Here is a 27020-nt window from a genome sequence, read left to right on the forward strand (position 1 = left end):
GCGCTTTAGGCGAGCGCGAGTTTGTTTATTTATTTTTCATCCTAAAGATCAGCTTTGTTTTTTAAAAAAAATCAACTCGTAACGATACCAATCAAGAAGAAAAATAATTATCCCAAACCTTCCCCACCCTGTAAAATGTTTGAATTTCCTGGAACCTGGGAAGGGAAAGCCAAGGAGCGGCAGCGATGGGGAGACGCAGCAACATCTGCACTTAGTCAGGTACCTGGAACGAGCCCAAATCCCGGAGAACGGGGGCGAGCGGAGATTTTTTTTATTTTTTTTTTAATCTTACCGTAAAAGTGAGATCATCCTTTTTTTTTTTTTTTTTTTTTTTTTTTTAAATTCCTCCCCGCGAAGTTAAAAAAAAAAAAAAATAAATTCGCTACTGGTTTGTTTTGTTGTTGTTTCCCCCCCCTCCTGCCGCGCCTCCCCGGTGCGGGATGCGGGATGGGGGATGCGGGGTGAGGGATGCGGGGTGCGGGGTGAGGGATGCGGGGTGAGGGATGCAGGGTGCGGGGTGAGGGATGCGGGGTGAGGGATGCGGGGTGCGGGGTGAGGGATGCGGGGTGAGGGATGCGGGGTGAGGGGTGAGGGATGCGGGCTGAGGGATGCAGGATGGAGGGTGGGGGATGCGGGGTCGGGATGCAGGGTGCGGGGTGAGGGATGCAGGGTGCAGGGTGGGGGATGCGGGGTGCGGGGTGCGGGATGCAGGGTGCGGGGTGAGGGATGCGGGGTGAGGGATGCAGGGTGCGGGGTGAGGGATGCGGGGTGCGGGATGCAGGGTGCCGGGTGGGGGATGCGGGGTGAGGGATGCGGGATGCTGGGTGCGGGATGTGGGGTGCAGGATGCTGGATGCGGGGTGGGGGATGCAGGATGCAGGGTGCGGGGTGGGGGATGCGGGGTGCAGGATGCGGGATGCGGCGTGCGGGATGCAGGGAGCCGCACGCCCCCCCCCCCCCGCCCCCCCCGCCCCGCCGCCCAGGGACGCGCAATCAAGCGCCGAGCGCATCGATGCGGCGGCAGGGAGCGCGGCGGCGCGGCGGCGAACTTGGACCACACACACAAAAACCACCCTCCCCCCCCCCAAAAAAAAAAACTAAAGGGGAGGGAGGGTGTGTGTGTGGGGGGGGAAACCCACAAGAAAAGTCGGCACAGGAGGGGAAAAGTGCCGTTCCGCCAGGAGTGCGCGGGGTGTCCGCCCCGCGGCGCCGGGCGGGGGCAGCGCGGCTGGATGCGCCCGGGGCGCCGGTGAGTGGGGCCGGGGGGGCCGCACCCCGCGGGGAGAGGGGGGGATGGGGGGGTCCCGTGCCCCGGTGCGGGGAAGGGGAGGGGTGAGGTGCTGCTGTCACCCCGGGAACGGGATGGGGGGTCCCGTACCGGGAGGGGGGGGGGGGAGTGCAGCGACGCTGTGAGCTGGGGGCGGGGGGGCAGCCCCGTACCCCGGCGTGGCAGGGAGGGGGACGCTGCTGTCACCCCGAGATGGGGGTCCCGTCCCCTCGGTTTAGGGCTGGGGGGGCTCCGGTGGGAGCTGGGGGGGTTAATGGGTGTGGGGGGGCGCAGGGCCGGGAGGCGAGAGGTGAGAGCCGGGGGGGGGGGGGGGGCGGGTTCCCCCTCTCCGCGGTGCCGGCCGGGGCGGGGCGGGGGGCGGCGGAGCCCTGTCCCCTCCTGCCCCCCCCTTCCCCTTCCTCGCCCCCCTCTCTCCTCCCTCCGTCCCCCCCCCCCCCCTCCCCTCCCTGCCCCTCTCCCTCTTTGCGGAGTTCTCGGAGTGACGCTGCCGCCGGCTCCTTTCCCTTCCAGCTTCGCCTGTTGCGGCCGCGGCGCCGAGCGGGGAGCCGGGTGGCCTCGGCCCCGCCGCGGGGCGGGCTCGGGGCTCGGGGCGGGGGCTCGGGGGGCTCTCCCCGGCCCTCCCTCCCGCTCCTCCTCGGGGGGCGCCCCCCCCCGGCTCCTTCCTCCGGGGCGATTTGTCAAACTTCCCCTCTCCTCTGCCCGCGGCGGCGGCGGCGGCGGCGGCGGGGCCGCCCTCTCCTCTGTGCCGCCTCCTCCTCCTCCTCCTCCGCCGCCTCCTCCTCCTCCTCTTCCACCTCCTCCTCCTCCTCCTCCTCCTCTTCGGCACCGTGTATGCAACAGCAACAAAAAATCTCTCCCCAGCGCATCCCTGGAGCCGCGGCCGGAGCAGCCCCGCGGAGCCGAGCGCAGGATGCCGCGGAGGAAGCAGCAGGCGCCGCGCCGCGCTGCAGGTACCACCCGAGACCTCCCCTGCCCCTTCTTCCCCTTCCCCTGCCCCGTCCCTGTCCCGGCTGGGTCCCTGCTGGGTCCGGGTAGCCGCGGTCTCAGCCTCGGTCGCTCCTCTCCCCCGCGACTTTGCCTCCTACTTCGCTCCTCGCGACCTTCCTCCCTCTCCGTCCCCTTTTCCCTCGCCGACGGGCCGTGCCAAGCGGTGAAAACACTCTTTATTTTCTTATATTTTATTTTTTTTTAATTTTTTTTTTCCCTGTAACAAGAGGCAGGGCGCGCAGAGCCGGGAGGGACGGGGCGATGGGGGCTCCGCGCGGTGCCCGGAGGAGCCGGACGAGCCCCGGCTGCTGCGTAGAACTTTTCCCCTTCCCCGCTCGGCGCTGCCCGGCTCGGGAGATCCCGGGATCCGTATGGATGAGGAGAAAAGCAGGGACAATACACAGACCCCTCTTTCCTCCCCTCCTCGGTTTCCTCCTGCGGAGGAAACCGAGGAGGGGAGGAAAGAGGGGTCTGTGTATTGTCAAACGCCTGGCGAGCGTTTCTGATAGCGCAATTTCCTCCATAGGCGTTTTTTTTCTTTTTCTCTCCTTTTTAGAAATACTTTTCGACGCTTTGTCCCGGTCAGGTTTGTTTTCTTTTTTTTTTGTTTTGTTTTGTTTGTTTTCCTTTTTAACTCCTGTTAAAGTTAAACAGGGTTTTTGATTTTTTTTTTTTTTTTTTTTGGAAAAGCCAAACGGCAAAGAAAATAGTGAGAAAATAGGAAAAAAGAAAAAAAAAAAAAGGCGCACGTAATTTTACAGTAATCCTGAGTTGGGGCTGTGCGGGCTGGAAAAGGTTTCCTTGGCCTGTTGCCATCCTTGATTTGATGGCTGATTGATCGCCTGTCATCTGGCTGCCTTTGATCTATTCATTCCCGATAAACATCAATAAATCACTTGCCATGGTAACGCCGGGCCGGGTGACGTCACACGTGGGCTGTCAACTCCCTGTCACCCAACTTTGGGGGCTCCCGGCCGCAGGTGTCACCCCGAGCATCGCGGAGGGGACCGAGGGGTCACCCCGGGGGTCTCTGCGCCAGGAGGCACCGAGCGGGGCACCCAGGGGCTCGGGGAGCACTCTGGGGGTGCTGGGGGTGCCCTGCACCTTGCTAGAAGCTGTTAGAAACCAGGAAAGGTGAGAGGCAGCTCGTGGGTGACGTGGTTTGGCTCTGGTCAGCAGCGAGGGACGCGGGGGTCACGCAGGCTGTGCATAACCACCTCCACCTGTCCGTTCTTCTCCCCTTTGACCCCTACCTGGGTGCAGCGAGCGCTTGGGAAATGGGAACCGACCTGAGAGCAGCCTCGCACCCTCTGCTCGCAGGGAGAAAGTTTGGAAAGTTTTGCAGGGATACAGTCTAGCAAACAATATCCTGGCCAAAAGCTCCCTTTGAGGTGTCGCGGTTCTGGCCCAGGCGGGCAAGTAGCGCTTTTCAAATAAATCAGAAAGGTGAACTTCTAATACTTGAGAAATTTTCAGTTTTGTGGCATTAATTTAGTTCTGCAAAATCGAGCTCTTCCAAGCATTTGCTGTATTCGCTGGGCTGTGCGAGGGGCTCTCTGTAGGCTGGAGGAAAACCATTCTGCTCCAGGCACACGTTCCGAGGTATCTTTTCCCCTCTCTCTCCCGCTCCCCGTCTCTCCCTCCTTTCCTCAGCGAGCCATCCGTGATGTGGGATCTATCTTTCATATTTAGCAGAAGTGTAATCTCTTTAAACTTTTAGCTTTTTGATAGCCGCATTAAACATTTAGTATTGTCTATAATTGCTTCCTTCTGAAACGCTGCTTTACCGGTCACATTGGAAATGTTACTTTTTTCTGAGAGCAGTAAAAGCGAAGGCTTTTTTTTTCTTAACACCTTAAAAAACAGCTAAGAAATAACAGGTTAGTTAAGAAATATTCATTACAAAAACTTGACTGCAGGACTAATAGGAGATGGAAGAATGGTTTTGCTCTATCAAAATGACCCGTCAAAACGACTTTGTTTCATATTTGATTTAATTGTCTCTCTCCTGACAGGCACATTCATCAATAGCTTAATGGTCAATCAGAAGTTGGCAGAGTGAGTGCTTTCATTCTTTCCCATACACTAGCTTTGGCTTTACTTTATCAAAATGCCTCTGCCTAATGGATATGGGGGATGTAGAATGACTGAAGGGCTACTTATTTGAGAAGAGTGAAAAAACAAGAACATTTATGCTGTTGATAAGTGCATGAAGATAAATAAGTGAACTGCATGAGGCGTTTTATTTTAAGGCAGAAGAAACTTAGGTTGGTGGTTTTTTTTTTTTTTTCTTTCCCTTCTCTTTGGCCTCAGAGCTGCGAGTTATAAGGTTCATGACTGCTTTTGTGGCATACTGAGAGTGATGACAAATTGATTGCTTGGTACTGAGAGAGAAAAAAAAGGTGGTGGTGGTGGGAGAATTAAAGATGTCTGCTGATTGGTAACTCAGGAAATCCAGTCCCCAGCAACCTTGAGAATACTCGAGAATTTTTTTTTCTCCAAACTGAAAGGTCCGCTCAGCCATAAAAAAAGAAAAGTTGTTTTGCCAGCTTCATTAGTGTTCACCTAATTAGCTGTAAACCTGATGGATTCCTGACAGCTTTAATGATTGGAGATGACAAGCTCCACGCAGTGTCATCCAGCAGAATTAGGTTTGCAGCTAGTTTGATGTAATCAAGTTGATATTACACAGTCCTGGTTGCCTTTAGTTGTGCATTAACTCAATTTTCTGCTGCAGGTGACAAATGGGCTTTGGTACCTGGATAATCATGTCATAGGAATTAGGGCCCTTTTAATGGTCTGGAGTAGAATAACAACAACAAAGCCCTCTCAGCAGCACAGAGCTCGCAGACAGAACAGGCAGGTGCACAAATTCTTTATGTCTAGCCCAAGTGTTAACACCACACTGTGGAAGGCGAAAGCTGTCTCTGAGAATCAGGAATCTGGAAAAATGATCATTTCGGGTTGGTTGCTTTGAGACTGAGGTGAAGCTCCTAGAGAAATCAGGGAGGGAGGGTCAGGGATGGCAGTTTTATTCCTCACCTGTTAAAGGAAGAAGATGGTCAGGATTGCTGCTCCAGCCACTCCTGTCGTTCTAGGCAGGAGGAGAAGGTATTTACTCTTGGAGCTACTGGCCAGGAAAGCCAAGATACTGTAGTAGCAGGGACTGGTCCTGTTCATGCAAACGGTAATTATCCATCCTTAAATTACAGCTTTCCCTTGCAGATTTTTTAGAAACCTATTTAAAAGATCAAGAAAACGTACTTCCTCCTGGCAGAATCGACCTAATAGATATTTTGTACACATTGACAGCCCTTCCGAGGAGGGCTGGGAACTAAGGATTTGTTGGAAGCACGTTGACTTTTTTTTGTTTGCTTGTTTGTTTTTAAATTGAAAAAAAAACCAGTTACTGCTTTTTAACCCAGCAACTGCACTGAGTTTTGAAGCCTCTGGGAAACAAACAAACAAAAAAACCCTAACTTAGGCCTGCGGTATTTTATTTTTCCTATATAGTATTGTTTAAAACCTGGAGATGGCTGCATACTTTCTGGGCTCTTCACAACTTCAATGGTTCCGTTCCAGAGGTGTGCACGGTCTGTATGAACACAGCAATACGTTAAGCTGCATTTTGTGGAGATGCTGAGTGCTTTTTGGGGACTTGAGTGCCCTTGATGTGCCCCAGCAACTCCAGGGTGAGGTGGGAAATACAGACATGGGTTGGGCAGCCGCGTTTCCAGGCGCCTCCGACTTCAGGAACTTGAATGCTCGCTTTAATTTATGGGAATTGCTTGCAACTACATACATACCCCAAAAGTAAATGTAGCGATAAAGTAGACTACCTATAAAGGTACTTGCAGTGTCAGCCCTTGGTATGTTATTTGCCTCCAAACCTGCCACATATTTCTCTGTTGGACAGAGATTCTTCCTAGCAGCAAGCTGACAAAATGATTAGTTATGGCTCTCCTCCGCTTTCTCTTTTTTTTTTTTTTTTCCGGCAAAGTGTGAGGAACAATGCAAAAAAAAAAAAAAAAAAGAAGAAAAAGGGGCATAAATATAAAAAGGCCTGATAGATTCCCCTGAATATCTGCCTGGAAAAGAGAATTTTCCAGAATCAGCTGCCATTTCTCCCATTAGCTTGACAGCTGTCAATTAGGGCTTCAGTGCTCTCCTGGGCCACAGTTTATTGCGTGCGGTTGATGTTGTCATTTTGTTCTCGGTTTTGCCTTGAGCACTATCATGAGCAGGAGTGAAATAGTCAATAACTGATGTATCAGCAGTTATTTCTTAAATTGGCTTACAAGTCTGCATTTTTCCTCTTTTTACTAAAGATTGTTTTGTAAAGTGATTAGAATGAATTGTGACTGCTGCAGGGTTCTGGGGAAGGCAGCGGAGCCGGGGGAGCCGGCAGGAGGAGAGGGGTCCTTTTTGCCAGCCCTCTTCCCGGGATCACTGGGAGCTCCCTGGGAGAAGATCACCTTCGGGGTGAAGTGTGGGGTGAATTCTGAAGTGTGCTACGTGCGCGCTTGTGTTGAAACAGATGGTGGTACAGGGGGGAAGGAAAAGAAATCATTTGCCAGGACGTAAAGTAACCTTACGTGTTATCTTTCTGAGCAAACCTTGGCACTGCTCGCTTTACGCTGTAGTAATCCATATTTTAATCCAATGTCATGACCGTTTCCTAGCGAATCCAAAGAGGGATTGTCAGATTTTAATTCAGCCCTATTTACAAGGTGCTGCTGGTCGCGCGAGTAGTGCGATGCCTCAAGTGTTGCATTGTCAAGTGAGGGTGTGTGTGCGTGGTTGTGATACAACACCGGGGAGAAGAGAGGTGCAGAGCCAGCCTGGGTTATCTCCTCTCTGAAACACTTCACCGTCTTTTACTAAACAATCTACCTCCGCTCTTTGAGTCTGCTTTATTTTTTTTTCTTCTCTTCTGTGTGTGTTTGAGTTTGTAGGGTTTTTTTTTTTTTTTTATTTTTTAAATTCAGTTACGCCCAAATTGTGGTTTATCAGCCTTAAGTTAAAAATGAAAGGTGACTACAATATATTGTATTTGGTAACAATGATATGGACTGGTACATCCAGACAGATAATATGCAGTTGTAATTAGACTGAATAGACAGGCATTCATTTTTAAATTCTTTGACACATGCATAAAATAGTCATATAATAAGATAAGATGACAATTTTATGTTAGGTTGATAAAGTGTCCCGATACATGCATTTAAATGTCTGTAAGCCTTTTTTTATCCAGACAGATTAATTCTAGTTTCCAGCATTTGCAGTTAGACATTAAATTAATTTTAAAAATCCCACTAAACAATGGATGCGCTGCTTTTTTTTGGCGTGTGTCGTTACCTAAAGCAGGAGGATTTAAAAAAATTATGCAATTGATTTTTCTCAATTTCAACATTTAGAAAAAAAACTGCATGAAAATTGGCTCAAAGGATTTAAAGCTTAGCCCACGAGAGTCTGTGTGGTAGTTTTCTCAAGTATAATAATACAGAATAGAGCTTTCAAAGAGCTCAAAATGCTTTGGTAGTGTTTTCCTATAAAGGACTGCAAGAGTTGAAATAAGTAGGGCTTTAATTTCAGAGCCTGCGAGGTTCTTCTTCCTGCTTTTGCTCCTGAAAGATGTTTTGGTCACCTCGGTAGGGAGCCACGCTGCAGCATTTAAACACCTCTTGTTGTGAGTAGCAACTTTAAGGTATTTCTCAGAAAATATTCAAAGGTGTTTCCCCCTCACCCCAGGGGTAGAGGCAGAGCGGGGAAGGAGTTACCAGAAGATGATAAAATATCAGAAAGCTCTCTGCCAATGCCATCACCTGGCTTGTTCGGTCAGTGGAGGTGCGCCTCTTCAAGAATAATCCAAGTTCGTATTTTAGACTTAATTATAAATTATTAATTAATTCTGTCAGGACACATGTTATTAATTATGACTCTCTCTTCTTCATTCAGAACAGCTGTTGGGAATGGCATTAAGATCACTGTGTTTGTTGGAGTGGGAGTTTGCTTATGAAGAGCTCCCCATTCCCAGCCTGCCTTCCCTTCACCTCCCATCCTCTTCTTTCTGGGAAGCAGATAGGCTGTGCTTGGCACCGGGTGGAATAAATACAGGTGGTGGAGTGGTTCCGGGAGCTCGGGGCTAGTGAACATTTTTGCTGAGGTATTTTTAGGTCCTGTCTATGAATAATTCGTGTTTTAGCAAGGCTGTGTTTTGGTGGTGGTGAGGTCCGAAGGGCAGTGACCAAGCTGTGGCGAGGGGAGCAAGGGGTTGGTATCCCCCTCCGCCAAACTCTGCCAAAGTCCCCGCGTCAGCACAGGGGAGAGACCTCTTCTATTATTCGTTTGGAATGACTCAAATTCATTTACTTTTGATATTTCCATCGTTAAATTGAGCCCTCTGTTTCAGTTTCTTATGTGTTCTTTGCGGCATGCACGTTGCATAAAATAGGCAATTTTTAATGAACAATTTAATGTAAATGGGTTCTGAATTTAAATTAATATTAATGAAGCTTTGAGTGAATTTATTTTGCATACGTAAAGGCTTGTAACTCTTTCACCCGTACACTCTTGTCTTTATGTACTAACACATTGGGTAGGTGAATTGGCTAGTTTCCATATTTTGTGATTAAAAAAACTTCAATGGATTTTACATGGATATTTGTGGCAGTGCAGCTTCGCGCAGGTTGGTATCTTTGTTAAAAACATACCTGCCTGTATATGCAGGTTTCCGCAGTTCACATTCTAGCGTGTTGCCCCGCCGCTCCTGTATGTCTCTTTCTACTTTGGTTTCGCCTTTATGCTTGGAGAAAAAAAATTATTCCAACAATAGTCACCAGAGTCAAGATGTTTTCTTTCTTTGGCTTACCTCTAATGCATTATGTATTTAGGAGTGATGGGATGTTCTATAATTAATTCTGTTAGATGTAATTGCTATAATCACTTTGATGCTACACATAATAAAAGTAATATGGTAAGCATATGAAAAAATATAAACACCTTATTGTAACACTTCATGTAAAATTCTTTCTCAAATCTTGTTTAGAGCGGAACCTCCGCTTCCGTATTTTGTCATAGCTAATGTTTTATTTTAAAGTACATTACTCGGGAAACGAATGAATTTTAGATATCGAAAAGCCTTTGACTGGCAGGTTGTCTTATCTGTACGCACGTACATCTCTGATTCTGTGCTATTAAAGCTGTAGTTCATTAAGAAGCCAATCTTCAGCGGTGCTACAAGTGACACATAAATATCACCGCGTATCTCATGGAATAAGGACAAATTCGTACATTGTATTAAAATCCAGTGCCCAGTAAATAACGCAGAAATGAAGTTGGGCAGCGGAAAGCTTTCTTGCAGCGCAAAATTATGGGAAATATAAAATGGACGAAGGGCAGCGCGTAACTGGAGAGGGAGGTTTGCAGGAATAGCCCCAAGTGGGAAAAAGACTATAGAAGGTGATACACCCCCCTTTTATTTTTTTTTTTTTTTTACCAAGTAGCTTTGAATTATTATTTGCAAACAGGGGTTTTGATAGAGAGGAAATGAAAAGAAGATGTGCAGTGGGTTGAGCTGTGTAGCTGATATCCTTGATTCTGTAACAAAAAATGTTCCTGTGGCCGTGGTTGGGGACGAGTCGCGCGCTGGGCTTCGTGCCGCAAAGGTCACTTGCTTTCATGGTCCAGCTTCAGCCTTGAATTAGTGGATTTCCCCCCAAATTTGTATCTCTCTCTCCTGTATTTTCTAAGCAACTGGGTGCACCAATTGTGGTTCAAATGCCAACTGGCAACGAGATGAGCAAAAGCCCCAGCTTTAGTGTGGACAAAGAGGAGATTTTTATTTGAATTTGTGAGTGTTATTTTCGAATAAGGCCCGGACTTTGCGTGGCGAGCAGAAGGGTTGCTTTTAAGTTCTGTAAGCTGAACAAACACACCCCGAGCAACCCCTGGCTGGCTGGTGGTGGGGAAGAAGGGAGCGGGGTGCTGTCTGGGAGCCTTCTCCGCCGCGGCCCAGCCTGTTGCTGGAGGCCCCGAGCCTGGGCCAGGCGGCTGGAGACTGGCAGCCATCACTCATCCCTCTGTGACACGGAGCCTGTTTTTGATGGCAGGGATGATAAAAGGCCTGGGAACTGTATGGGCCCTTGTAATCGGGGCCAGTGCTGACATCCTTCTCAACTTTGACAGCTTCTTCCTTTTCTCTCCTCACCGCCAAGACTGTCTCAACTGGGGTTTTTTTTCTTTCTCTCTCTCGTTTCATGTACTTGATCAGTCTCAGATGCTGGGAATTATTTTTTTCGGAAGGGAGGGGGAGTGTTTCTTTTGGTTTGTGGGTTGGGCAGGTGTGAGAGGAAGTCTGGGTTTTTTTTCTTTTTTTTGTACTGTAGGCCTGTTGCTAATTAATGTTCCTCCATAAGATTCTGTCGGAGTTGAGTAATGTTTTTGATCTTTATGCCTGATAACTGCATACTTAATGAGATTTCAAAGCTGTGAGTGCAGCTCCCTACAATTATTGACAGATGCCTTTTCTTTGCCATTGGGTTCAGCTTCATAAATCCTCCTGCAGTAATGAGGTTCAGAAGTGCCACCCTGCCAGTGAGCTAATGAAAGAGGGGGGGAGGGAGGGAATGGTTCATGCCTGCCTGACACATTTTTTTCCTTTAAAATTTACTATGCAGATGTCAAGCTGTGGGACGATTACTTCAAACATGCTAATTTTTATCTTGCTTTTGTGTCAAGCCTGCATGCCATTCCCCCCCCCCCCATAATAAATAAAAATAGAAACCTCAACCTATTTAAATTTTATCATGGATCATAACTATTGAAGACTTTGATATATGTGTGTTCTTTTGCAGTTTCCAGTCAGTGGAGCAGTTTTTTGAAATCCGAAGGGCAGAGAGAGGATAAAAAGAAAAAAATAAAGGGGAGGAAGGGGGGGAAGCTGCCTGGCCCGCACGTCGTCCTGCCCTAACCGTGCACTTGAAACATCGGAGATTTCATTTTAGAGTTCTGAAACTAAATCCTGGTGGAGAATAGCCGCGCCATGCCAAACAGTCGATTTCCTTTTCAGCAGAGCCATCCATCACGGACCCACCCTTCCCTCCCGACAGAATGACACGTGTCATTTATCACGCGGGCCCTGGCGGGGCGCGGGGGGGTCCCTCGCTGTCCCCATCGCGCAGCCTGCCTGGTCCCAGCGCCGTGGACGGTGCTGCCAAAGCCACGGGAGAGGTTGTGTCCCTTCGTATGATCTGCCAAGTTGCCTTGTTCCACCCCTGAAAGATCTTCCCCTTCTGTTTTCTTTTTCTCCCACTCTTTGTATTTGCCTTATTTTATTTTTTTGCCTTTTTTTTTTTTTTTCAAGTTTGGCAGTTGGGACTAACTGGCTGACACGTATCATTCAAGCAGCACCAGCTTGCTGGGGGTTGTGTAAATGAATCTGGGAGCTCTTGGTTTCACATGATTCAAACGTGCATTATTGAAGATGGATGTTCCTTAAAAAAAGATTGATGATGGATATCAGGCTTATAGTGCCATTTATCATTTTGAATATTATTTAGACTTGCCGTGTAAAGCTGTAACTTGAGAGTTGGATGAGCTGGGACAGAATGGAGGCCTCGGCGTGCACGTTGTGATTGATGGCTTTGCTTTCTCATTGTTTGTTACCAGATACTAGCTGGTCATTACAGGAGTGCCTTACAATTGTTTTAGGGGCTGGATTTCCATGTGTGCGTATGTGTCTGTTTGTACAACAGAGAGAGGGACAGGCAGAGACAGAGTTAAGTTTTCCGTGAGAGCGTTTCGATAAATGTAAAGAACGTAGACAAAGCTATGGCCCGTGCAAGGGTACAGGCAATCTTTTGCATGGATACAGACACGTGCTGTACATAACACTAAAATCTAAGCAGGGCTGTAGCTGGTCCAGCATAGCATTGTCAGACATTGCCAGCTCCAGTATAAAAATGAGGCTGAAAAATGTGCTTGTGAACAGATTAACAGGCTCCAGCTTCCTTTTGCTAACAGGGTGCGTTCTGGTCGCATAACGGCAAAGAAAACAAAGTTTTAGAGTATAATTATTTCGGCCTTTACATTTTTCTCTCTTCCTCTCCCTCTGCACCCAGTGTTGTGAATCTTTTGAACCTTAGCATTCGCTCCCAGGTGTCTGGGATGCTCCTGGAGGTGGATAGCCCGTCCGTGTGAATAGCGAGGGCAATCCCTTCCTTTTTCGAAGCGCTTTTGCTGGCACCAGGACACCCCCACCTGCTGGAAGAATTAAGGAAGCAGCTTTTTATAGGCAATTAAGTCTTGTCTTGGAAGTGCAGGCAGCCAGCGACCATCAGGATAGGCACTCTGGCAAGAGAGCCGCTTCAGCAATTGGTCGTGACCAAACTTCAAGTGATGGGCTGTTGTTGCACAAACATCTCTGGGCAAGTGTGATTCGCCGCCCAGTTAAACTTGTTCTGAGTTGACAAACTATTGAATGCTTCTTGCTTGGCACATCTATCAAAACCCAAATCATTGGCAGGAGTGGTAGGTAAAATTAGACAAGAATGGCTTTTTGTTGAATCGGTCTTGAATTTGGCTTTTCTGAAACACTCCTTCTCACATGCACTTTGATTGTGAGGTTCCCGCCTGGAAAGAGGGATTTATAGGAACATTAATAAACAATGTACGGCATTTAGATTAAAAAGTTTCGCAAAGCCAACAGTGACTTTCTATGAGTTTTATAGAAATGAGTTTTTCAGAAGTCGGGTGTTTGTTACTTTTTCTACAAATTCAGTTCAGTTTGCTTTTGGTATGCTCTCTCAGTTGCCGAAAGTAAGGATAATTCAAGTTTGTACACTTTGCTCAAGTCCAGCATCATGAGAAAACCCTGAAAACCCATAATGTTTTCTATAAAGCCTCTACCAGGAGAAGGTAAAACTTTGAACTCCTACCTCTGCAGTTGTGTAATACAGTAGGTAATTGAAGTACAAGTGCCAATTTGCTGGAACAATTGTAAACACACCTTGATACAAATGGCATCATTGCATTCTTACTGATTAGAAAACTTTGCTATTAATAGACACAAAGTCCATTTCAGGTGTAATTGGTAAGGAGCTGAGAGCACTCATGGGAAGAAACCTTGTTTTGTTTTTTGGTTCGCTTTTATTCTTATCCCTTTTTTCAGTTTTATAGCTGGAGACATGATTTATTGCAGCCATCCATCTTTGGGGCTCATCCATCACATCCCGGTTGCTAGGCAATCATGGCAGCAGCTGTTTGCTTTGAATCCGACAGAAAAGTTGTCAATCATCAAAGGCAGGTGAATAGCATTAGAAACACGCTATTGTCAGACGGAATAATTAATCAAAGAGAGAAAAGATAATTAAAAAGATATGACCCTTGCAAGTACTTGCTCTGGGTTGCCTGGAAAAAAGAAAAACTGCCTGGTCTTTTCTAGACACTTAAGCAGCTGAGGGCTGATAAAATATGCACTCTGCAGTGCATAGTTTTTAATTAATTGAAAAAGGTTCAACATTCAAAGACGATGCTGGAGAAAAGTCTGATTATGAGTAGAAGTAATATTTATTGTTTGCATGAAAGGCTTGACATGGAGTTCTAACTTTCTGTCACAAATCTCCTGCATGCTTGCACTAAGCCTCTTTCAGCTTTGCTATCTGCACGGGCAGTTACCGGAGTGTGCAGTTCGTCCGTCCAAGTGAGGGTCCCAAGGCTTTCATCCAGCCTTTTCAGTCTGGGCCACCTTTTCAGCGCATTGTCTCCTCCGCTATCCTGTACAGCAGCTATCAGAGTTGCACTAACATCAGCAAGGCAGGCGGAGCTCAGCCAATCCACCGCGTTGCTCTTCATTCCTTATGGGAAAGATGCTGAGGCCGTACCTACCTCGGTTCCAGTCAGTGTGTGGAATAGTGGGCTCTTTGGAGCCGATTCCTGAATGCAGTTTTCCAGCAATCCTCTTAGCTGGAATGATAAAAAGGATGTTGCAAAGCCTAGCGTCCAGCTCCTTAGAGTTTGGGTACCCTGGTAGGAGGTGCGGCATAGCATCCCCCAGCACCAGTGTACCCAGGAATGCACTTCTGCTCCAGAGCATCGCTGACCCAGTGCTCGCGAAACAGCCAGGTAGAGCTCCTGCTGCCATCAATCTGCACATTAGGGAGACCGGTTTGAATGCCAGAGATGCCAAAAAGCTGGATCTCTGAACCCGTAATACTGGAAAGCATCTTTGTGAGAGTGGAATATCGTATTTTTGACTGTTGGGCAGAGTACTCATGTAGTCCAACCCTCCCAACTCTGGTGTTTGTTCATACTTAGAAGTCTGTGGGCATACTGATTGCAGGAGAACACAAGTATGCTGGTTGCATTATTAGGGTTTGTTCCTTCAAAAATATATTTTGTCAGTAGTGAAGCAGTGGTGGCTGCCACTTCCCTCCCTCTTTATTTTTTCATTTCTGATTTCATACTTCCTTTACGCTGTTTTCTAGAACTGGACAAAGCAACTTCAAGTTTCTGCAGCTGGGAGAACAAACCCGCTATTTTCAATATCAAACCCACTAATATCATGCTGATTATCAGCAATATTTGCCAGTTTCTATGCTGTAAAATACTGGGAATTAAAATTGCAGAATGAAAGCTTGCTCACTGTTACTGCACACCCCTTCCCTTTTGCATTGGCTAATTCCTGGGGTTATTCTTTGCATAATTCTTTGCAGCAGTGTGTCACAAGCAGCTCCTCTGCTAATTGTGTGTAGCCTGTATCACATTTTCTGCTCTCACACCCTGTTTCACTTGTAATCATTCCAGTATTTACATAGAGGAGGAGAGAACACAGCTCAGAAGGAAAGGGGGGACCATCTGAGTGCTGGGTGTGACACATCTGCTGCATCGGGCTGTTCGCTTCAACACTGGTAGCAGGAAGCTCAGGCTGAAGTTAACTTGGATGACTTGGAGAAATCTGTAGCCTCAATTAACATTTCATATTAGTGCTTCCTTGGAATGTGATTTTCACCAAAGTTTGTGTGAGAAGTATGAAAATCTCTCTGAAGTCATAGTCATACACATGAGCATTGGCTTTAGAAATACCTTCCATTCCCCGTCTGACCAGAATCACCGATAGCGTAGTGTGTTCATGTGAAATTAGGATGTTGTCTGGAGTTGCTGGCAGGTATTTTTTTAATACGGTTTTCTTCTATACATAATGATAATTCAGTTTGATGTATTACTGACGTTTTTGGTCACTGGTGTGTAGGGCCTGCGTCTACACAGGGCAACGGAGGTGTGTTTGTTTACGGGTATGCGGTGTTTCCTCTCACCTGTTTCTGTGCATTAAATAAATGTGGGATAGCCATGCCTGCAAACAAGGTGATGTGTTTATGGGTTTAGAGCCCTTTTCTCCTTTGCTGAGAAACGGATTTGTCTCCTTTTCACATATCAACACCTCTGATACCTTTTCAAGTATTTGTTGTATTTCAGATCTGCTGATCACAGTTTTATTTACTGATAGGGGGACTGTGGCAGTGGTTCCCTAATGGAGGGATATATAGTGCTGACATCAAGAAAATGTTGGATAAGAGACATATGGATAGATGGCTGCATGTTGGAATGTAGGCAGCTATTGTTTAGTCTGGTAGTGATTTCTTAGCAGATTATAGACAAAAGTTCCCCGTGATAATCTGTTTCCCTCTGCTCACTGAATGAAGGTGCATCTTTTCCCTCTGATTTTTCCTAGTCTCTTTTTCCACGTGTGGCGTTGAGGGAAGAGAGAATAGCTATTCCCCATCTGCAGTGTTTATTGATTCACAGGTGAAAGAGGTTGGACTCTCTGAAAGGATTTTTCTGTCCTAGCCCCTTCTTTCCCTGTCCCCAAATGCAGGTTGCTTGTTTAAACAAAATGGCTTGGGACATTGAAATACTGTGGTACCAAATGTGTTAAAGCTGACTTGCCTTTTTGTTCACATGTAGGGAAAAATGGGCAGAATATGTCAGATGTGGAAACCGTAACAGATAGTAAACAGTTTTGCTTCAACTGATGGAAGAATGTGCGAAGGGAGTTGAAAATAAGCGGTCAAATAATAATCGAGTATTTGCCAGTGTTTAACTCACGGTGTTAAATGGAATGTAGTATCTTGGTAGGAACCACCGGGTTACATCATATTTGTATGCCGAGAAAAATATCTTGAGGAAATATATATAATGTGCTCGGCTGAACTGTGTCCTATGCTTGGCTGAGCTGAATGAGCGTACAACGCTGCTTCCCCCCCAGTACAGAGCCTTGCGTATTCCAGGCTCTTGCATCGCAGCTATCTGACACATCGTCTTCAGGTCTGTCCTCCTCACGGCAAGCGAGCCGGGGTCTTTCTCCCTGTCTTTAGAGAGCGCTGTCTCCTTAAAGGGTTGAGAATATGTGTTTCCTTCTGAAGATTTCTGATAGGAGAGAGACTTTTTATTCCACATTTTTAAGGTTAGTTGCCGTTTTTATTCCTCTCAGTGTAGCCTGCTTTTCTATCTTTTATATGCACAGTGATTTTTAGGGGTTTGGTCCTCCAAGCCAGTGCAGTGGAACAGAAATATTTCTTATCTCCAGTTCTCAGTTTGTTGGCAGCATGCTTAAGAAAAGTCTTCTGCAAGCTAAGCCTGAGGCTTGGAAGATGTCCTGGTGTTCTCTAAGTGAACATCTTTCAGTGTCCAGGCCACACTGCAGTGAAGTGCATGCAATACATTTGTAGGTATTTCGAAGTATGAAAATATCTTGTTTTATTCATCATATTTTCTAGGATGCCCCTTCAGAAATGACAGGGGTAAAAGATAATGGGCTTACTGTCATAGGTGCAGGATGACTAACTGATGTCACCTGATAAACCAGGAGCAGAGCCAGATGGCCTTGAAGATAGGGAATGATCAGATACAAGCCATCAGGCAGGGGACTGCTTTTGCTCTAATGTCCAGGGTAATTGTGTAGAAAGGAGCAGGAGTGGAAATGCCTTCAGGAGAAGGGAGAGGCGGGACTAGTGCCATGGAGAAGAAGAGGCCGATCAGTAGAGATCTGGACTGCTCTATGGTCCCCAGAAGAGAAATATCTGAATTTATATGTCACTCTCATTCACTTACCTTCAAAATCCCATATATGCTGTGCTGTTGTTTGAGAGTTAAATGTATGCTTTGCTTCCTAGTTAACCATCAAATCCCCTTGCAATTGCTATATTAATAATTAGATAGTTTTGCCTAACAGTACAATTCTGGTCATTGGCTTAACTTTATGAGTAAAGTGGAGAGACATAAATTAGGTGAACCAACTGGGCTGGGCTTGTTGCAGTTGTTATCGAAAGCATATTTGAAAAGTAGATGGTAGAACCTGAAACAGCCAAGAGTGAGTGGGTTTTTATATGCTGAAATGTATCATTTACCCAGGATACCTTGTCTTCCTTTGTTTTTGCTCTGGGCCTGCAATAAAGTGCTTCCTATCTATATTAGTTAGCAAATACTCCGATGTAATATATGAGAAGAGTGGTGCATTATTTCCTTGTGCTTATATGTTTTCTGTGTAAAATATTCTGGCAGCAGTGAAATCTTGCTGTGTGATTGCGTTTCTGTGTGAGGCGGTTAGCTGAATAAGCAGGAGGACTAGTGAGCAGTAAGCTGAATGAAGGGAAAAGAAATAAAATTTTACAGCACATTCTTGTTGTAGGAGTGTGCAACGCAAAATGGTGTGACTCAAGCGTTCAATCTGCTCTTCATGATTAAGCAATAAAAAAATTACAAAACAAAGTTATCGTCCTTTGGAAACTTGTGCTCGGTTGTGAAGAAGCAAAGTGTTTAACATTTCTCAAAAGAAAACATCTTTTGTGACTTGGTGTTGGCTGCTAGTGGTTTTTAGTTAACAAACCTATTTGTTTGCATTAGGGTAAAATTAAGAACTATTTTTGTAGGCGCTACAGACATTTTGTAAAGTTGATTTACTGAATGTGGATAAAAGGAAACGAAATAGTTAAAATTTGTGATAGAATGACTGGTGTGCTTCATTCTAAAGACTGGGAGAATGTACTTGGATTGTGCTATCAACTTTATGTAAAGTAGTTTGATCACATTGCCAAAGTAGAAAAGTCTTTGTGTGTTTATGCTTGTGTTGTGCCCGGCATAATGGAGTGCTAATCCATAAGTGGGTCTTCTCAGCAGCAGGAGTACAAACCTGTAACAATATTAACTCTCTGGAGGCCACAGATTTTGCTGTTTGCATCCATCAGAGATGTCCCCATGGGGTTTTTTTGTGTTAAAAACTGTGATTATTGAAGTCTGTCAGATCACTGATGCGCTCCCTACTTTCCAGACAAAACCTTCTCCAAAACATTAAAATGGCAATGTCTTCACCTAAGGAACCTGCAATCTTATAATTGGGGTCTTGAATGTATTCAACGTGGGATGCACCTGCACTGGGAAAAGAGGCATTTGATTCTTCATTGAGTCTACAGCAGTTGCTTATCTGGATTTAGTGGTGCCAGTTTTTAGATTAAGGAGCTGAGGACCAGGCAGAAAGCCAGTCTCTTCAGGGTTGTATTTATCAGTGTGAAAGGAAAAGGGCCTTTCAGCTTGTCCTTCCCTCCCCTGCCCTCAGCTCCTTGAGCTGGCGTGGCGTCTGATGGGTGCCACTGCTTCATTACAGCACAAGCCTCTCGTCCCCGTCACGGCTCCATCCAGCCTGTGTGGAGAAGAACTTTCTGCTGGATCCCACGCACCTATATGTGATGGACCCTATCTGAGAACTGTTTAGCCACGTTATATACAATGAAAGCTATTGACAGCTAACAACAACGGCTGTTAAGGTAGGTCAAGTAGTCTAGGGCTATGGGTAGGAAAAAGAACATAAGTTGGATTTGTTGGAGAACTTCAGTTTCTTTCCTGTGTCTGCTTCCGTGTTGCAGAATGGTAGGACAGAAATGTGGAGGGCACCTTAAAGAGGCTGTCCAGTCCTCCTCCAGTTCAGCTGACTGCGGCCATGCCCCTCCTAGCAGACATTCATGGGTAGCCCAGAACATGCCAGGCAGCATCTTCAAGCGTCCTCACTGCAGCTGGAGTTTAGCCCGTCCTGTGGAGTTTCACTTCCAGGTATTCTGCAGGCTGCCTTGGTTGTTGGTAGCTTGAAGGAAAGGTTTGGAGCAGCCTGTGCTGCTATGGATTGTCTTTCTGAGTAAGCCACAAGGAGTGATGCTACCAGTGTTTGCTATTGTTGAGACCCAGTCCAAAGCCCACTGAACTCAAACATGATTCTTTCACTCACTGACTTTACTGGGCTTTCACTGAGACCTGTAGCGTCAGCTTAAGGCACAAAATTTCACCCGTGTTATGCTGGACCTCTACTCGTTGATGTCGTGTAGATACAGACAAATCCTGGTAGACACTTCTTGGTTGGGTTCTCATCTTGTCAAGTAATAGGCTTTTGTGCGTATTTAAGTACTTAGGAACCCTTAAGGATTTGGGAGTAGGTGCTAAGTAATTATTTTACTTAATGTAATGCTAATGGCTCAACCAGGAACAGACGTTTTGTTTGATGGCATTCAATCAGGTGGAATATTTTCATTTGTTTTGGAATAATTAGACAGTTACTAATGTGCTACTGAGAAACTTTTGTTAATATTCAGCATAATATTCAATTATAAATAGACAGTATTATCACAATCAAGTGTCTGTATTGATGGGTAACAGCATTGTGTAAATTTAGCCACTGATTCTATTCTAAACCCACTCTTTATCGTACTCTTTTAGTACAAAATTACATCTCGTTATGGATGATATGTCATGTCTCCCTAAAAATGTGATCTTGATTTTTATCCCATGATGATACTTTATTCAATAAATCAAAAAATCTTCCTCAACAGTTAGCCACCAAGTTCTTTAATGGTTATTTCTGAAATGTTGGTGCGGGGAATTTACAGTTAACAGTGTTTATACATTCCAGAAGCATTAACAGGTTAGGTTATACTGGAATTCTGTAAATACCCGGGAAACGTGTGGGAGAGCTATACGCGATGCAGTCTCAGCAATCAGCTGCCAGACATCTCATGAAATACCAAATGTAATAATAAAGTTTATACTGATGATACTGTCAGGAGGCACACATTGTCTGCTGTCCCTGAAAACAGAGGGAGAGAGGCCTATCACCCGTGTTTAGACTGCAGCTACAGCTGGCCTTATCTTCTGGAGATAGTTTTGTAGTGAATCAGTGGGCTTCACGCATTCTTCTGTATGAAAAAATGCTCTGAGTAGTAGAGGAAAATAAGAGGAGGATGGTGTTTGTATGTGTCAAGGTTGTTTCCTATTTCTGCAAGCAAAGTTCAGTGAAAGATCCCTGGTGAATCTGTAATTTTCCCAGTAGCTGTTTCCCTCTGGTTGCTGGTTTTCCTTTATTGCTATCCAAAATGGGCATTCTGCTTAAACCAGTAAAAATTGCCATTTACAGTGGCAGTTCGAGTGCTTATGGGCATTTGTGTGCTGTGTTATACCCGATCCGTGCAGCAGTGGTGGGGCGGCTAATGCCAAAATAAGCTGGGACTCCCAAAACGTCTAGTATTTTTCCCCATCTCCTCACAAGTAAGTGACAGTTTCTCAAAATACGTTTTCATCAGAGTTTTTACTTCTGTTCATTATCACGAAACCTGGCAAACGAAGACAGAAAACAAATTACAGCCGCGGTCCTGAAGTTTGAAGTTGCATTTTAGCCATACCACGCTGTGTAGTATTACCATTATTATCTTTTGGTGCTTGGATGTGTGTAAATTACATTAAAAATAAGATCAAGGCAGACACAAAATACTGGTGACATCAGCAGGAAAAAAGATGAACAAGCTACTATGAAAAATAAAAAAGATGCCGTCTTTAATTTGACAGTGAACCCGACCCCACCGATTGTATAACATGAGAATATTTTTAACGACTCTTCCCTTAAAGCTTTGTGTGGCTGTGCCCTCGATGGCATCTCAAGTCTGTCATCAACTCTATTCTAAAATCCTTTTACAAGGATGCTGGTTTAGATTGTTACCAAATTCTCTGCTATTTGGAATGTTGTATAATCTTGGTTTGCCTGAAAGCATGCACATTTTGAAAGATAACGTGTGTCCAAATTATTTGCATTAGCAAATGGTTGTAAATGCATTCTGAGATATTCAGGTTCTTGGGGCCTGCTTATTAAAAATAATCACACAAAATCTACCTTCAGTCAAGTGTCTGGTAAATGCTGGTATTTTGAAGGGCAGATAGAACTTCTTACTCTACATCGTAATATATTTTATGTGTCTTTAATGGATCCAAAACTTGAAAAGAAAGAGCTGGATTCAGGCATCAAAACTAGGAGGACTACATGATTCAAGAAGGTCTAAATTTATATGTATATAGGTGCATTTTTTTTCTTGGAAGAGAAGTATTGCAGTGAGAGAGAGGTTCCTGAAATTAGATACATTCGTAATGGGGCATTAGTCTATGTACTGAACGGATAGTTTTCTGACATATGATGTGTGAGGGAGTGTTGGTGCTCGGTGAAATACAGAGTTCCCTTACAGTCGTCTTTTCAATGTTTTGCTTGCCCTGGTATTAATTCCTGAAAAAATGCACTTCAGGGCTTTCTTACCCCTGCTGCGTATCCAGAAAACAGAGTTTTCAGCACAGCATAATGAGAAGTTGGTGGGTCTCTTAATGCCAGCCAAAGGGGTCTGGGGTCAGAGGAAACATCAGTGTGATGTTTTGCTTTCTTTTTTTCCTGAGGTAGCGTAAAACCACTTAGAGAAGTACAAATTTAGTATTAAACAGGGTTTTATTTATCCCACAGTACTGAGGGAATCAGGAAGAGGGAATCCCCGGCTGTACCCGTGCGGTTGTGCTTGTTGCCATTTGATCTTCCATTGCCAAAGGCAGCCGGAATCACGCAGGCTCCTGTGCGTGTGGAACTCCCGGCTAGAGCTTGGCAGTAGAAGCAAGACATATCTGTGCTTTCCAGGTTTTGTAGTGAGTGTTACAATCTTGAACTTTCCTATTTTGACATCCTTTTGGTCATGGCAGCAATTCTGGTTAAAGAAAAAGAGGTGTAGAAATGTAGCGCTGTGAATTAGGAATCCCTGATTTTTCTTGGAAGGGAAGTCACTAAGTTTTGTATATTTTGGCTTTCAGTCCGTAAAATGAGGATGGGGAGAATATACCTTGCCTGACACAGAACTCTGAACAGCGATGCTTGCGTGTGCAGCTTTGTAACTGAACAGGGATCTCTAGGTGCTACTTGTGAGGTGGGGTTTACAATTCAACTTTTTGTTTTGCTGTATGTTCATAACCTTTGCCATGGTTTGGTGCTGTGTTCTTTATCCTTAGTCATTCAATGTCAGATAAAGACAGTTTAAGAAAAAAGAACTTGTATTTTAAGTTGTTGAAGGAAGGGGTCTCTTTTTGACAATTCAGAAACTGAAGTGGAGGTTAAACAGCTGCAAAGAAAAAATAATCCTCTTTGTAGTCAAATGATACCAAATTAAAAAGGAAAGAAAACAATCACAAATCCTCATCAAGTTATTTGGGAAACAGAAAAGGAGGAAAACGTCTAAGGAAAGCCAAAGCGGCTAATGTTACAGTGGTCACAATTACTCACATCCTATGTAGGGGTTGAGGAAGCTGGGTAAAAATGAGCCAAAATTGGTTATGGATCTCGTGGATGTGGCTTCTGCTCGTGTCAGGGGTTGCATCTGAGTCTTGCTTTAAAAGCTGGCCTTGCTCTGTATAGAAAGCTCTGTTTAATCACATAGCTGTACAATAAGAGAGGAGGGGATTCTGCATACCATATAAATACATAAATGGGATTATTTTTTTTCAGATTGAGGCAGAAAATCACAAGCCATATTTGTACCAATTAAAAATCTTCTTCGGTTATTTATGGCATATTGTTGTGCTTCGCTTTATACAATTTCAGCAAAACACTTGTCCTGAAATTCTTTAAAATTCTGCTTCTCAGTATATTCAATTAAAGGTATATTTTGCAGACAAATAGCATGACCTGTACTTATCAGTTGCCTCACTGGCTGCCTGGAGGCTGTTTACCTGTTTGCTGAATGAGGTTTGCTCCTCTGAAAATTACACTTCATGGCCAAGGTACAAAAGTATTCTCCTATACTTTATGTATGTATATAGCAAGAAGTAGAATTTATATACAGTGACAGACTGATCTGTTTATACAGAGAGATAGCTTGCGTGTATGCGCGTGTGCAGTGTTTTGTAACTGAATCTTTATTAGATATATGTGTAATTTACGAAAAAGTGACCACCCCTAATTTGCCATTGTGCTGGGAGTAATCTTACTATTCCAGCTTCTAAAGTACAAGCACTTCAGATACTTGGGGTTTCAGTATTTGCTGCATCACAGGCAAGGTTTTTAACCTGTAAATAGCCCCCAATTATGCCACTTGAAGCCCAAGTCAGTTGAGAAACAACCCCCCAAAAGTCTGAAATTTTTTAGACTCATAAATAGCTCTGTTATTGATTAATCTTATCGTTTGTGTGTAAAAAGATATATTAAGTAATTTTGTAGTATGTTATTTATAGAATGGCGTTTTGACAATAGTCCCATTAACATGGTTAAAAACCTTCCTAAAATGAGTTGTAAAAACCTGTGTGATACCTGGAAAATCTGTGACCGCATGGCTTAGAACTGAAGTTTTGTCACGTTTGGCTGAGCTGATCCCAGCACCGTGTGTGGTTTGGAACATGCAGCCAAGTGTCCAGTCTGCATAGACTCACTTTTTGGTTTTCACTTTCTGGTTTTGTTTCCCTGCCACTCTCTGTTTACTGTAAAGCCATCTTTGTTTCTTTGGTTTCTGCCTGTTAACCAAAGAATAAAGTTTGCTTTGCTCACGTGCTCATCTGTCGGTCCTGTTCCCAGAGTCAATCCCACCAGAGGCAAATCGGAGGAATGGAAATAAATAAGTCATAAAGCAAAGTGATGATAATGTGCACAAAGGCTGCTTTGGGCTGCTTTGGAAGAAGACGGCTGATGCCTGGTCGGGCGTGGGGTGGGGAGTGAGCATGGGCTGGAGGTCAGAGGCAGAGAGTGCGGAGCTGCCCTTGAACCGCGCGGTTCTTCTCCCCTCTGACTGTGGACAAGCTGCAGGACAGGCAGAATTCCACATTACAGTGTGTGCGTCTTGTACGTGAGGTTATCGCGGGATTACAGTACCATGAGTCAGGCTGCTTGGATCAGGCCCAGAATTATTCCCGTGTTTCACCGCGTTTCATGTTGCTGCAGACATTAACTGAGTGACATTTGGGAATCTTTTAAATTCCGCAGGAATAAAAATACAACTGCAGAATACTTCAAAATGCATGGTTTTGCTTAACGAAAAAAAAAAGTGAGAAATTTTTCTTTTTTCAAACAAATGGTCTCTGCAGTAGAGTTTCAACACCAAGCACACGTATGAGAACACACTTGCACAGCGACTGGTAGTGTGCATGCATTTAACGTTTATGAGTACTGGCCTAATGCGGCTGAAGTACCCAAATCTCTTTCAAGATTGTAATTGAAGTAACATGATATAAATGTAAACTTTAGCTTAGAGCACCCAGAGCATACAAGACAGTTTGACACCTTCATTTCAGCAGTAAGAAATTACCATTGTCTCTTGTTTCTTGCTTCTAGCTTATATGACCAAGCCAAAAAGTAATTACACAATTAGGGTTGACATACTGGTTCCTGTAATATTTCTTCCTGTAGTTTTTTTGGTTTTTGTTTTGTTCTTTTTTTTGGTGGCTTATTTCTCCTTCAGCTTTTCCAGTCCTTTGTAATTCATACCAAGATGTCCATTTTCATTGCTACAAATTTACTCATGAAGATTTCAAGTCTTGCATAATTTAATGATGAAAAGGCAGCATTTCATTTTCTCCAAATGTAGTTATTTGTAGATTAAAGATAAACATTTGGGGAGCTAATATGGTTTTTGTAAGAACTTTGTCACCAACTCGAACATTGAATTGTTATGTGCAGGAAGGGAGAAGTGTTTCTGTGTCAATTACAGGATTATGTGTTTTAAAAAGAAGGATATGCAGCAACGTGCAGCTGCTGGTCTGGAAGGGACTCTCCATTGGCCAGGGGATGTTTCGTTTGCTGATTTCTGCATGCATAGAATTGGAGTCAGGGATGTTTTTCCAGTTCTGGGGACCCTTGGACTGGCTCTGGGTACTCAGCAAGAGCAGGGCAGAGGAAAAGCAGCCCTGCTTCTGCTTGTCCTCGGCTCAACTTGATTTCTTGTGTCTGTTCCTCACTCCTAGAGTGTGTAACGTGGTTTGAGTCCTGTAATTCTGTGCCTGAGGACTTGCCCTCTCCAGGAGTATTCTGGGGCAGTTGTGTTTTATCTCTTGCTTAATGACACAGTTATGCTTGGGATTTTTCTGGGGTGATGTAAAAGCAGTGCTATATGGCATTGTGATTCTGTACTCTGGGGCTTTCTCCTTAAAAAAAAAAACAACAAACCAACAAACAACAAATTGAAAAAAATTGTGCTTTTCCAGTGCTGTATCTTAACCCTTAGTGCAGGATGATAACGGGACAGAGATGCTTGTGGAGTTTTGGTGCAGGGCTAGACATCTGCTGCAGAGTCAAGTTGTCCTTCGCTACCGCAGCCGAGCTGGTCGTTCAGATTCCTTGTTGTGAGGTTTCCTTGCATTTGATCAGGACACAGGAGCTTCATCTCCTCTTGGAGGCCAGGCTGTCATTATATACAATACAATGGAGGGCTGGGAAGGAAGTATAGCGAATTTGCTGGTGACAAGCCAAGTCGAGGGGGTTTGCCAAGTATTAATCATTCGTATAAAGCTGCATCCACTGCTCAGCCAAATGAATCTGTTCTGCCTTGGTTTCTCACAGTGACAGCATCAAGATATTAGTAGTTTTGTAATGAAGTTGTCTTTTTACATGCTCCTTAAATCCTTGCTCCCTCCTTGTGTGTCAGTTACCCCCGGGAAAGGACTTTTCACCTCCTGGTAACTCCCTGTATGAGTTCCTCACTTAGGGAAGGTTATGTACTTACTGGTATAAAATAGACTTTGTGCTCTTTAAAATTAATTCTTCCTCTCCCACCCCTCCTCTCCGAGATGTCACTGGGTTGCAGTATCTTTCCTGCGAATCAAGGCTTGCGACTTTCAGCAGTGCCTGTTACAGGGAGCATTTCTACAGGGAGAGACAAAAGGAGAGGGATGCTTCTTGTAATGGGCTACTGCTGTTTCAGCCAGTTATTCCTTTAACTAGAAAATGAGAGTACGCATAGAGGCTATTAAATCATTAATTACAGCGTGTTCTTCTTTCTCTAAACACAGACAAAACCCAGTTAAGAGATACCAGAATGAAATAACTTTCCCTAAATTTGAAACTAAGTGCAGGATGTGAGGTATCAAGCAGGGGCTGGGCACAAAGTTGTATTTTTTCTGACAGAGCTTATACCAGCATTTTCCTTAATTATTCTTGATGTTTTGCCCATTACACCATTAGCTTCTTCAGAGGACAAAGATAAGTTGCCAGTATCCACAAGAGCAAAGTGTGAAAGCATTTAATTATTGATATCTTAGTAACCAAGGTTCCAAAATGACGTTGTCAAAATCCATAATGATCAGACAGAAAATGTATCAGCTTGTTGCTGAAAAACATGGCTCAGACTGTGTGGGATCTGAACACGCACAACTCCAAGAAATTAAACCACCGGTTTCCTGCTTTGACAGTACGTGACTGCTTCACCCAG

The 27020-nt window shown here is 44.8% G+C and overlaps 1 protein-coding gene across 1 annotated transcript in view; it reads left to right on the forward strand.

Annotated features, from left to right (window-relative positions):
• Positions 1-2071: 2071 nt before the first annotated feature.
• TSHZ3 (teashirt zinc finger homeobox 3) overlaps positions 2072-27020 on the forward strand; it is a 63076-nt gene continuing 38127 nt past the window's right edge. Inside the window, exon 1 of the mRNA XM_069868272.1 lies at positions 2072-2237. Coding sequence (XP_069724373.1) covers positions 2198-2237 — 40 coding nt within the window. The 5' untranslated portion in view covers positions 2072-2197. The remainder of the gene's footprint in view (positions 2238-27020) is intronic.

Source organism: Phaenicophaeus curvirostris, chromosome 14 (genome assembly GCF_032191515.1).
Source record: "Phaenicophaeus curvirostris isolate KB17595 chromosome 14, BPBGC_Pcur_1.0, whole genome shotgun sequence".
Classification (NCBI taxonomy): Eukaryota; Metazoa; Chordata; class Aves; order Cuculiformes; family Cuculidae; genus Phaenicophaeus; species Phaenicophaeus curvirostris.